Source organism: Mycteria americana, chromosome 3, assembly GCF_035582795.1.
Source record: "Mycteria americana isolate JAX WOST 10 ecotype Jacksonville Zoo and Gardens chromosome 3, USCA_MyAme_1.0, whole genome shotgun sequence".
Taxonomy (NCBI): domain Eukaryota; kingdom Metazoa; phylum Chordata; class Aves; order Ciconiiformes; family Ciconiidae; genus Mycteria; species Mycteria americana.
Genome location: NC_134367.1, coordinates 100149925 through 100163379, shown reverse-complemented (window position 1 = coordinate 100163379; position 13455 = coordinate 100149925). Strand labels below are relative to the sequence as shown.

The 13455-nt window shown below is 34.7% G+C and overlaps 1 protein-coding gene across 2 annotated transcripts in view; it reads right to left on the bottom strand.

Annotated features, from left to right (window-relative positions):
- Nucleotides 1–804: 804 nt before the first annotated feature.
- The window catches only part of LRPPRC (leucine rich pentatricopeptide repeat containing), a 95540-nt gene continuing 82889 nt past the window's right edge, over nucleotides 805–13455 (bottom strand). For both annotated transcript variants that reach the window (XM_075496289.1, XM_075496290.1), the window contains exons 33-38: nucleotides 11355–11494; nucleotides 11077–11192; nucleotides 8036–8110; nucleotides 6348–6432; nucleotides 2614–2756; nucleotides 805–1313 (exon numbers count right to left, since the gene is read on the bottom strand). In XM_075496289.1, coding sequence (XP_075352404.1) covers nucleotides 1254–1313; nucleotides 2614–2756; nucleotides 6348–6432; nucleotides 8036–8110; nucleotides 11077–11192; nucleotides 11355–11494 — 619 coding nt within the window. In that variant the 3' untranslated portion in view covers nucleotides 805–1253. The remainder of the gene's footprint in view (nucleotides 1314–2613; nucleotides 2757–6347; nucleotides 6433–8035; nucleotides 8111–11076; nucleotides 11193–11354; nucleotides 11495–13455) is intronic.

Here is a 13455-nt window from a genome sequence, read left to right as displayed (position 1 = left end):
ATTTACCACTCGTCTCAGCCCATGATTAGTTATGCCTCATTTTTTGAGTACAGTGGGAATTTTCTGTGTATTTATAAATATGCTAGCTAGTTAATTAATTGGAAATTTTACTTTAAAAAATTAGGTCCCAATTTCTTCCCGACTTTGACACATTCAGATTACTGTACAAGTCTTTCAAAATTTTGTCAAAACCTTGTGTGCACACATGAATTTTTAATTACCACAGTGTTGCCTATGTGGGAAAACCTAAGAAAGATAAGGTTAACTAACTGAAAATGTAGAGATCAATCAACAAGTTATTAAACACCCAGAAACAAGCTTTCATTTCATTACAACCTGTTTGAAGTACTGCATAGGCACCGTATTCCATTTGTTATACCAAGGGTGCATTTCTGACTTTCCATCATTATTCAGAGAGATAATGGATGTATTTTCTATGTATTCTTTCATCTCTGTAATTTGTGTCTTATTTTCATGATCCCCCAACTCTGGACTGTAAAACTTCACACCAGAGTAGGTTTACTCCCGCATTTGTACAAATAAAGCAAGCCCACCAGCCTCCCAGCAAGTAAACAACTGCTACCCTTGCAAATAACAGGCACTGCTTTGTTTAAAAGGCATGTTTTCATGGATATGCAGTTCTTGTATCCATAAAATTAACTGGACTAACAGTTATGAGAATGAGTTAAAGATGCTATAAAACTACAACGCACAAGCTAGTGTAAAAGGTAGAAGTATTTTGCCTTTACCTATAATATCAAATGCCCTAACGAGATACTTAACACAAGAGAAGAACATTTAGGAGAAATCTAAAAAAGATGTGTTTATTTTCTGTGTAGATACAGATGAATCCGGAAGATGATGTTCTTCACCTTTCTACTTTCACCCCAAAGTATATTGATCAGGCAAAGAACAACAAAGGATAAGACAGTTTGCTTAAGTTACAGTTACATACCCCTCTAGCAACTTTCTTGATATACATATATGGTGAATCAACAGGAGCCAAAATACAGTTCAGGTTATAGCAGATCATACATCAAAACAGAAATAGCCTAGAAAGCTGCATCTTGATATTTCATTAGCAATTTTAACAGCATTTCTATTAATGAATGTTTTTATCAATTACAGCTATGGAAAGTGCTGCTTAAACACAGATTTATATTAAAAATTACACAGAACAACATGCTTTTTTAAATTTTTATTGAATGTAATATTTAACAATTTCATAAACTAAAGCATAAAAGAGTGTCTGTTCATGATGCTTCCTCCGATCTTCTTTTCCTCCATTTTTCCACATAGAACTTGAATGTCTCCTACAAATAGTGGAATAAACAAGTTCAACATTGTTTCAACTGAAAAGTTACTAATTCTGAACAAAGTCTAATGTCCTGACAAAAGCAAAATCTATTATTCTCTGTCATGCAAAACTAGATCTGTATTGAAGTCTGTATAATTAAGAGAAATACCAGAGAGAGAGAATAAAAGGAAAAGGAAAACCTTGCCAAAAATGCATAATGAAGCTTCTATTACAAAATGCAATAATATAATAAATTTAAAAAATGAAAATACTTTTTAACTGCAATCTGCAATTGTGTCAAAAAAAATTGAGATGCTTTTAAAGACTAAGCTGCATTAGAGAAACATTGAACAGAGAAATCAGAAAATGAACCATTTTCGTGATTTTCAAAAAACACTCTTATTTTCAGTAGCTACATGTAAGAAACAGACATTCTAGGTTTTAAATTTACACAGTCCAAATAAAAATTCAGATAAATTATTTGCATAAAAAACTCCACAGCTGTTAAAAGGCTAAACCAAACATTTTATGCCAAAATTTTCTCCAATTCTTTGCAAGATGAGAAAAGAAAAATCACGTTTATCATGAAGCAATATGGAGAAACAGCATATAATCAGGTCTTTACAGAACTACAGAAAAGCACTTACTTAAAAATATAAAAAATGGCTAGAAAATGGCAATAAAAAGTTTGCCTAGAGAGGGAAAATATGTCTTTAAAGTCTGGTTCGCTAAAATGGTACTAGTAGACCATTAGTCAAAGGAATGATGTGAAAGAAGTATTTACAGTCTTGACAGATTTAGTGTCACGCCACTTGTCACCCTCAAGTAAGATATATTTGCACAGTTGCATATATCTGTTAGCAAGGCAGCTAGAAGCAAAGCTGCAATAGAAAAATAATTCCTACAGTTCTAAAATCCCATCCTACTAAAGCAGCAACTTGTATAGATACAAAACAGGTAATTAATGAAAACTAAACCCCATTAATTGTTAATGAAATACACATTCTATAAGCCTTTTAAAGTTCAATTGCTTAGATAAATGCCCTAAGGACATTTGATAAAGGTACACCTGTAGATGAGTGCCTGATAAGCATCAGGTACTTTAAATATCGTAAGCCCCAAGAGGTTTTATTTCCTCAAGTCAAATCCAATGCAAGATTACTATAGCTCCTACAACAGTCGGTACTTCACACATTACCTCCTTTGAGGAGTCTCTGCAGAGATCTAATCCCTATGTAATTATTCATGCAATTTGTTTTATTAACATCGAACATACACAACTCTGCAGATCCATTTCTTAATTAGGAAATACTCACAGGGGGTTCAGTGAAAGGGACAGGCTCTCCTACTTTCTTCAGAAAAGCTGCTAAAGATTTCAGAGATAGCTCATGCAGCTGTATATTCTTCGCTTTTGTTTTCTCATACACAGCCTTTACGGAAGCAACATCCCCATCCAATTCTGAGGAAAAAAATAAAAACCAAAAAACCCCCTCAGTGGTTAAGGGCTCCTCTTTTCACCTGTTTCCATGATGTCATACATTCCTACTACTTGCCAAAACATAATCTAAATATTTTAATATACAATATTCCAAATATTCTGCATATTCTTCATATCCTACTGACAATTCACAGAACATATAGCCATTCTAGCCTTCCTTTTTATTTGAGGCTGGATGAGCAATTCCTTCAAGAATGTGCTGGAACCACAAAGGAATAGGAGCTGCACAGTGAGAACACACCACTACGATGTGAGATAGAGCCATATGCCTCTTTCTGAAGCAAATCATAAAAAATAAAAAGAAAAGCTAGAACAAAAGCCACCCAAGTTCAGCATGAGAGAACTCTAGGACAGAATTTAAATCCCTTAAATAAGGGCAGAATATTGTTATGATTACAGGTGCTGGTTACATCAAAACTATAAGCTAAAGGAACAAAGAAAACAAAGGTCAGATGCTCATTTTAGAACACAAAGAAAAACCCGTTTCATCCTACTGAGCAGGAGGAAAGTTTTGCTGACCCACTAACGCTATTACAAACCTTAACAGCTTAGGTTACCAACAACATTTTGCTGGATATTCCATAAAAGGCACCATCCCCTGCAACAGGTTCTAACTAATCCATTCTTCATTTATTTAAAGCACTATTCACTTCTAGGTGTAGAAGAGTGGAGTATATTTCTCCTTCCTCTAAAGTGGGAGAGGGGAGAAACTTCTCCTTCTACATTGACTCATGCTTAAGTGTGGACTTTGCTGCTGCTCAGACATTTGCTTGAGAAGCATCAGGATGAAATTAAAGCAACCCCTGACAGTTTCACTGTTGTCTTCAGGGTCCTAGAAGCAGTACAACAGTTCCTAGCACCTTGTGAACAACAAAGAAGCAGTCATGTCCAGCTAAATTAATTTTGTTGCTTGGGAAAACGCAAACACCTGCAGAATGGGAGTTGTCTCAGCTTCTTCCTTGTTCACACTTGGAAACACCATCTTCACAACCATAGGGGCTACAAAAACAATGGTTCTTAAAAAAGAAGCTTTCATTATGCAGAAATGGATAGCTTGTGTCCCTTTCTCATGAGAAAAAGCTTCCCACTCACATCTGGCAAGTGGCTGAGCTCCTTTTTGAATGTGGGAGGCTACTGCAGAAACTGCACGAAGCAATGGTTTAATGAAAGCCTAATAGAAATCATTAACTTTCTATTTCTTTAAAATAGATGTATTTACTGTAAGGAAAACAAAACAAAAAAAGAGCTGATACTTAGATTGTGTTTAATGGACCATGCAAATGTGATTTTACATATTCCCTTTTTCTAGAAGGTATACAGCAAAGAATTATGCATCTCACCAGATGAAGGAAATCTAGTCCTGGCAGTGGATTGTATCTCAGGACAAGGAAAGAAGTAAACGTCCCTTTATTTGTTCAGTCATGGATGTCTGATATATGATCAGACTTCTTTCAGCTTCTGTATCCTACTATACCTTTGCTAAACACATAAATAATTATAATTTTATTTGTCCATTTATTTTGATAACTAGCAACAGTAACCAATTATAGTAATAGTACTCTGTTATCTTTCATTCCCCTTTCTAACTAATTAAAAATAACAACAGGCCTGACAGAAGAATCATTTGTTCTCTAGAAAATGATGATACTACAAGGTTGGACTTGGCCCAAAATGAGAAATCATGTTTTAAAGCTTACTAACTGTAAAATGAAAAAAATAAAACCAAAATCTTTTAAATAAAAGATCTTATTTCTAGGCCTCTTGGTTAGAACACAACCTAAGGACAGCCTTCTAAATTTCAGTTCTGCTAAATATTTTGCTGGTGATCATTTTAACAGCCAAATGAAACTAACATACCACTGCAGAAAGTATCAAAAATGGAAGAGAAGGGATGAGGGGAAGAAGTAGCTAAATTGCTGTTCATGTGTACAGGTCTGTGGTGGGGACGGAATATAGTAAACGTCCCTGAATATCCTAAGAGTAGGACAACACCTTACTTCCTTAAAACAGGAAGATGCAATAGAAAATGCAAAGATATCCTAGTATGACTCATCCAGCCCAGCCCTGGTAAAGTGGGTCAAGTAACTGATGTGCACTCTTCTACCTAATACAGGAATGGAATCGATGTCTCATACAGGTGAGATGCTTGTACAGAATAACCTAGGAACAGCTTTTAAAACTCTTCATGCTGGTACTGAATGTCTCCTCTAGAACTTGTTATGCGCCAGTTACATCTCTGCCTGAACAAACTACAGCGACTATCTCTTCACATACAGTGTGGTTTCACATGCTGAATATACCTAAAACAGTGGTTAGAGTGTAATAGAGCAAGTGATTGATTCTCCGCAATCCCTATGAAATTGTTGTACTATGATGTAGTTGGAAAAGATATTGAAAAAATTAATTAGTTCACTTACAGAATTTTTACTGAGGTAAAAGCAGTAAAGGGCTAATGATAGTGTAAAGCAGCAAGTACAGTGCTAGTGACAAAAGGGCGGTTTTTTGTTTTATAAAAACACGTTAGAAAACTTACCCTGCTGTGAATGAAACTATGGGGCTAAACGATTTTGGTAGTGACTGCTGTTTTGAACCTTACTAAGCAAGTGAATTTTCTAAGTTAGACACTACATCATGAGAACTTCTACAAGTGATTCAAATACAGTGAAGTTTGTATTCCTTTAACACCATACCTTGGATTTGGGTTTGAAGCATTTTTGCTTAATTATTCCTGTTTATCTCTTTTTGCTTGTAATACACATATGAAGAGTATTTACTCCCTGTAATAAAACTGGAAGACCATATCAGAGTACACAAGGCAAAGGACACTACAGCACAGAGATGCAAGCTTCCAACTGAGTGTTGCCATAGGGGCTATGTGTCCTGGTTTTTCAAGAGTGAGTGTTGCAAATAAACATATTTAAATAAGCAACTTGATTTTTTTAGAGCTGTTCCTCTCTGACTTCAGCTATAAAGAGAACTGATTAGCACTTCAAATCAACTATTTAGGTAAATCCAAATGAAGACATCTGGAATATTAACTTCGGCTAAATTAGAATGGGTATAAAGAATCTACACTAATAACAATAAGGTCCTTGCACATTACTGATAGAACTAATCACTTATGATTTTGAAACGCACACATAAAAGGAACTAATATACTTATTACATGTTTCGGGGAAAAAAAGCTAGATTCATTTTAAAAGACATTCATTTCTACAGTATTTCTCTCCATGGGTTAGAATGGATTATTTTTTAGTCCACAAAGCCCTTACTTAGCCTCTATTGTAGCAGTATCCTTTAATGTAACACAGCTCCTTTTGCAAAGGATTCCAGGCTTGAGTCGGTTGCTTTTCCAACCTAATAGCTAGGATAGTATACAGACCCAACAGACAAACAACAAACACCCCAGACAAATCCCCCACCTCTTTGTGGCTCAAACTGTAAAGGAAGTTACAGAGTGTAGATCCTAATCCCCTTTCTAAGGGTTTCCATGACCTTTCTGAATGTCTCAAGAGTTCTTACTAAAACGCTATTCCAAGGAGTGTAAATTACCATAACATCTCATGAGGTAACGGTATGCAGTTTCCATATCTAGATGCTCAGGAATCAGTTCTAGAAGTGTCTCAATCTTCTTTGCCTATGAAATTTAATGCACAGACAAAAAGAGCATTAACTTCAAATCTTAAAGAATGAAATAAAATTGCCGAAGTTAGAATAATTATTTCAGATCTTTTAAGTGATATGAACTGTACTGATAACAAGGAATGGACTGTGCAACTGAAAGTAGACATAACTACTTCCTTCCCAAAATTTCATATGCAGATAAGAAATAGTCAAAGAAATTAGGCACAAAATAAAACAAACAATACAGGACCAAAACCCATAGTCAAGAATCCTAAACATTAGTTTCTCTTTTTTTTTTTTTTGAAGGAAGGAATTAATGTATTAATGAGAATATGTCAGGATTTCTACCCATTAAAAAAAAAAAAAAAAAAAGCAGACCACCCAGCAGACTTCACTGACCTAGAGGTCAATGGTAGCTATAATCAGTGCTTAAAAAGTCAGATCACTAACTAACATGCTTAAATTTGGAACCTCCCTCCCTCAAACTCTGATTCCAGTTTCAAAAACTCTCAGGTCCTGAATGAAAAAAAGTTTAGAGAAATGAATAACATCTTTATCACATACTACTAACTTCTATGTGTTATTAAAACTTCAGCTTGAAAAGCTAGAAAATTTCAATTTTAATTTCTTCTACAGACACCAAAAGATGGTGCTTATCATCATATTTATCATCATCACTTCAACAGAAAAACTTTTAATCTATGAGTATTTAATGGCAATTTCCACAAAACATAAATGTGCATTTTCCCTCATTTGGAAAGTATTTATTCTAGCTGGTGTATTAACTGCCTACTGATGCTGCTCCTCTGCGAAAGAGGTTTTGCATGCCTGCGTGTGTTTTGTTTTTTTTGTTGTTGTTGTTCAGTGTTGGGATTTGGGGCGATTTGTTTTGGGTGGGTTTTTTGGTGTGGTGGTTTTTTTGTTTGTTTGGGGGGGTGGGTTTCCTTGTGTTGTTTTTTGGTGTGTTTTGATTTTGTGGGTTTTTTTGTTTTTCTTTTTTTGTTTTTTTGTTTTTTTTTTTTTTTTTTTTTTTTTTTTTTACTTTGAGCAGGGCATATGAGGGGGAGGGACAGGAGTAGAGCAGACACATAAATGAGAGCATTTCGAATTATAGGGAGAGAGCACAAAGCCAGGAATCTAAGCAGATGCTCAAACTAGATACATGCCCAAACCACCATAACAAGTAATGTGAAATGTGTCTTTTAATGTAAACGCAGAGGCATTTTATCATTAGAGAGAGGCTGAGGTTTTAACTTGCATTTGTATTCATACAATGTAGCCAACAAAGTAAGTACTTTCAGGTTATGATACTGAACTGGATAGTGCAGTAAAACATTTAAAGCACAATGTTTGTAGGATATAAAGTATAACATCAGAAATGCAGGAAATTACTCAAACAATAGAAAAATATTAACTACACCCCCCTTTCCATCATGCTCCACAAAGTAAACTGTTCCTTTAAATGTAACCAGTTCTGCAAATTAACCTCCCCTCTCCCCGAGAAACCTGATAAAGCTGTCAACTGTGAAGTTCAAGATCCAAAACACTTCAACAAAGGTTGATGAAATAGTATTTTGCCACATATACAATGATATACAGGAAAAAAAATATTATACCTGTCCAGGTTTAGATGCTGATCTAGCCATAAAAGTCACTAAAGTTCTCTTCTCCTCAACTAATGCACCACACCTCTAAAGAAAAAGAAATAATTAATGTAGCAGTCATGAGTAGATTAGTGATAAACAAAATGACTAAGGTGAAAATTTCCAATTACAGATGTTTAAAATAATATACTAATATATTACCTATTTACAAGCTAAATAATTGACCATTAGTCTGAGAAAAACCAAAACAAAACACCACTGAACACAGGAAACAAGTTCATTTCATGCACCGTTTTGGTAAACGTTGTTTTTAAAATGATAGGTATAAAGTTTGTTTAAAACAAAAGGGGAAAGAATTAAACTAATACTTCAACATACCACAAAAACGAGGTTTAGGACTGCAAAAGAATGAAAAAGAGAAACACTATTCCTCTCCAATTATACTGCCAAGCATTCACAAGTGAGCTAGGGATCATAAGGTTAATTATACATTTAATAAGGTGTCAGGGAGATAACTGCTCGTTTCTTTATAAAAATTAAAATGTACAAAGCAAGTTCTCTTTAAAGTATAATTACCTACACTTATGCATACAAAGGACTGATTTCAATCTCTCTATTTTATAAAAGGCTTTCACTGCAACAGACAGTGTTTGAGAGAGAGAGAAGTTGAACTTAAAAAAGTTTGAGACAGACCAGATAAATCAAAAATCTATCTTACTTTAGAGCAAAATAAAATATACAATATTTTAGTGTATATTCCTCAAAGGTGTAAGTCTTAAAATTCTTACAATGCACACTGCTTTTTACCAGCTGTAAGCTATTTAATCAGTACCAAAATGCACAGGAAGACAAGAATATTGTGTGCATATAAAAATACAGATACCATGAATTTACTACATTCAATTATTATTTTGGACATATGCAAGAAATTTTGGTTTACGCCATTATGAATGTACTGTATGTGTAACATGGTTTGACAAGCTCTTTAAGGTCCAGGTGAAACGGTGTGAAGCCTCATTCCATCAGGCAAACTGAGACAAAAATGTACCCATAGTGTTTTGACCAAAAAAAAAAAAAAAAAAAAAAAAAAATCACTTTATGGTGATAAACAGAGGTGAAATATTCGTGGGAGAAACTTGCAACATTTTATTTACTGATTCTAGCCATTTTCACCTACTGTCAGTGTAAGAAATAAGGATGCCCTGAGCAGAAAGAGACAGTCTAGTTGGAGAAATGTTTTCCACAGCCCCCTTTCATGCTGAAATATCAAACCACTTTTGACTTTTGTCAATGCAAACGTTCTCCCTCCAGACAGTACAAAAGACACTGTTGCTGTTTCTTGAACTTTTAAATAGACTTTTTAGACACATTTTTGAAAGCAAGGATTCTCCATGTGTATACAAATATTTCAGATTATTACAAGCAAAATATTTCATTTAGATTGTGGTTTACTTCTCAAGAAAATAACAAACAATGGACAGTGATTATTACTAACTTCTAGTTACCTATTAGTAGAATACTTGATCTACAATCACAGTCAAGAATGTTTAAACACAGCTGAAAGTTTTTCCTGCACCATATAAAAACCAAATTTTCTCATATACACAGAAGTTTCAACTCAAGCTTATCTGTGCATGTCTACTTAATATGAAATATTTTAAAACCCTCCCCCAAGACATAGCATATACAATGTTATTTCAAGTATGCTATACAGCCATGAATTTAATTCCAACAGTTGGATGCTGTTGTAATAAGTTGTTTCAGGAATATATGAATGGAAATTATTCTATGTTTTAAAAAATTTTAAGAACATGTAGATTTTACTTAAAAACGCAAAACCCCCTATCTTCACAAAAGCAAGACATTGTAACCAATTTTCATTTACTCATTCCATTTCATTCATTTCAATCAAAGAGCAATCAAAAAAACAGGAAGAGTAAAATAACTTGAGATTTTTTTTCACATTTTGATGTTTCATGCTATATAGCAAGAGGGTTTTATATCAAAATTGTAAGCTCCTTTTAATTTAATACTCAGATGACCTGTTAGGCAAAGCAATAAACAAAGTAATATTCCAGGGCAGGGACTATACAAAGAATACACCTCACACTGTAGCAGAAGTAACTGAACACATTTGTTGGTACACATTCTTCTCAAAAAATGGTCTTGGAGTATCATAAAACACCTGATGGATGAAACAGAGCTTTTTCTTTAATAGCTTAAAATACTTAGGACTGGTAAATGAGTAGTAGGCACTACCAGGAGATGGTAAGAGGCCTCAATTTGAGGCAGGAGCCTATGCACACAGAACAATCTGCAGAATCGGGGTGACTGCTAGACTGCCACCTGCTGGGACGAGCCTCCCTGATGGAGCCTGTTCCTGCACGCTGCCAGCAGCAGCTCCCATCGCCCACAGTTCATCCCACCTCTGGCTCGGCTTTATCTTTAGCTCTGTACAAAAGGATGAATGCAGTTGTCTCCTTCCCTGAAGATTGCTAACTCAGCTGAGACTGTGGCCCAGAGACCAACATTTGTCTTTAAATGCATCTGTGACACTCAAGTGAATAGAAAGCAAATTCAGCTCTTAATAAGCCTTGAATACAGCATATACAACATAGCAACCAAGTGAAATAAGGTCCATGAAAAGCAAATGTTGCCTGCTTCTGGTTTGCAAACTGTACAGCTATAAGATACTATTATATTTGCAGCACTTAAGAAATTATGTGAGAAGTTGCAAGGAAATGGTTTGCAAGAAGCAACTGCTGTCTAGCAGAAAACTTACTTGTTTTCAGTGGAATTTCAAGCAATATACAGGTCTTCCTTAATTTCCTTCAGGTTATTAGAAGACAAAAAACCTTCTGACTCTGGCACTCACTACTACTATTAGTACTAGCTCCTGGTTTGGAGTAGTCTAAACTGTGCTACTGCTACTCACACTAATTCAAAAGCATACTAGTACTAGCCTATGCTATACAACACCTCTTTTTGACAATTTCTCAGTTAACCTTTGAAGAGCTCTAAGCATTTCTGTACGTCTCTTGTTATGTCATTACCTGTATCAGCGATCTGGCATCATCCACTCTGTCTGCACTGACATATTGAAGGAAAAGATCTGTGACAGGTCTGTAAATTCCAAACTGACTGGCCAGTCGTTCTGCCATCACACCAACTGCAAAATGATGGGTACATAAGGAAAATCTTTGATTGAAAAGCCACTTTTGTAAACTTCACAGGCATGATTTATGCTGACTGAGCAGGTTTTACATGTAATAGCTCTTTCATAACACCTCTGTCTAGTCAGAATATTTAAATATCATCACAATTAACTTACATTTTTCCAAAGCTGGTTCTAATCCTTCCTCAGACACCTTTCTTAACAAATAGGAAATATTTCTGACAGCTTGATCGGGATTCTGTGCACCAGAGATAAGCAGAGGCTCAAGGTATTCCACGGCAGCATCAAGGTCATTGCTAGGAAAAGAGATTGAACTGGCTTAGTTTCTGAAATCAAGATTTCTAAACGTAAAGAAGCAATTATATTAAAATTTTTGTTTTCTACATTAAGGTTATATTTCCCAGGAACGGTTGAGTACCTACGACTTCATTCAGATATTGTAAAAGTGAAACCATTTATGACTGAATGAATAAATTAACCTGTAAGCAATTTTTTTTTAATGACCTTTGACCTGTACAAAGCCTAAGTAATTTTGACACACTTTTTTCGTCATTAAGAAAGAAGCGTTCAGCTAGCTGCTTTAGGAAAATGTGTTCTGCAAATCTAGAAGGCAAAATCAAAACATTAATGGAAGGTATTTGAATAATTAATGCACACAACTCAAGTATTTTTTTTTTAATGCTATTCAATTAATTATTTACCCGATTTTCCCCATGCCTGCCTTTTTGGATGCAAAAGACAATAGTAAATGTCATTTGGTCAGTACTTTTGTCTAAACACTTTTAATCTTACGGCCCAAATACAGCAAATGCTAATAAAATAATGCAGGAAGTATTCACCAAAGTGTAAACTCTACTTCTAGCATTCTAAAAAGTTCAAATGACAACATCTCTTATCAGTCCACTCTAAAAACTAATTTAATTGAAAAAGAAATCAGAGCACGATGAATGCTTTTAGGTGAAGCACATTTGAAAGCTATGAAAAATGCTTTGAAAACTGTATCAGAAACATGAATCTACCAATAAATGAAAAGGTATTAAAAATATCTGTAAGAATATTTTTTTCATAGTTGTCTAGGTACAGCTTGCAAGATATTTAAGAATATATAAGGTGCATATTGTTTATGCTACTGCTAAGTCTGTTCATACATCCAAGCTAGTTTCGGTAATGGAACAGAAAAGTTGATGCTGGTTAAATAACCTGTGCCTGCATACAGCAATTTATTTATTTATTTATTCTTGTCACCAATCTACATGTTAAGAACACTGCATGATTTTGCAACACTTTTATGTGTAAATATGCAGCTTATGAGACAAATCGTGAAGTCTCTCTCGTACTTAGAGTGTTTAATTTAGGCAAAAGTCAATGCTCTAGAACTGTGTGCCAAGGACCACTCAGATCTAAGTATTTACAGGATCAGTCCTTTACAAACAGATTGTTTTTCAGTGACTGAAAATATAGTGAGCTCACTACTGGAACTGGCCTGCATGGTTCTCCTTCAATTCAAGTCCTCTTGCTGTTCCAAACACTTCTGTGGATATTCTCTCTGTTTTGGCATGCCTGAGGCGATCAGGTATCTGTTACATACTACACAGTTCTACAGCTTTCCTGCCAAGTTAGGCACAGGAGCTCTACCTGATGAAACTGGTTTGAAAAAAAATAACAGAATATGTAGGATTCCTGAAGACTGGTTCCTGCAATGCATATTTGAGAAGTTCATAGTATGCCCTTTCTCCCAGAAGTGCTTCCTCCATGCAGTTTTATACAAAGGATAAACTAGCACAGTACCAACATATCAACTAAACCAAAAATGCTAGGCAGAACATGATGCTGAATTAAATAGTTGAATCAAAGGTTACTCAAAGTGTAGGGATAATTATCATGATCGAAACTGCAGCCTAAAAGAGCATAGCACCCAATTTTTAATAATTCTGACAAAAAAAAAAAAAAACCACTCCACACATGTATATCTGGCTTTCTCATTTTGAGGGTAAACACAATAATATTTTGTAATTTCAACTACTGGAACAGGTAGTATAGCAAGTATTATATTATTAATTATATTATTAATAGCAAGTATTATATTATATTATTAATAGCAAGTATTATATTATTAATCTGTGGGTGCTAAGTTCCAAGATTTTTTATGTTTATATTAATGAAGTAATTCAATTTTACATTCAGATTTCCTAGGGCTTTTGATCTCACACCAAGGAGAACACTTTACATGAGGTGTAATACATTAGAACAAAGGTGT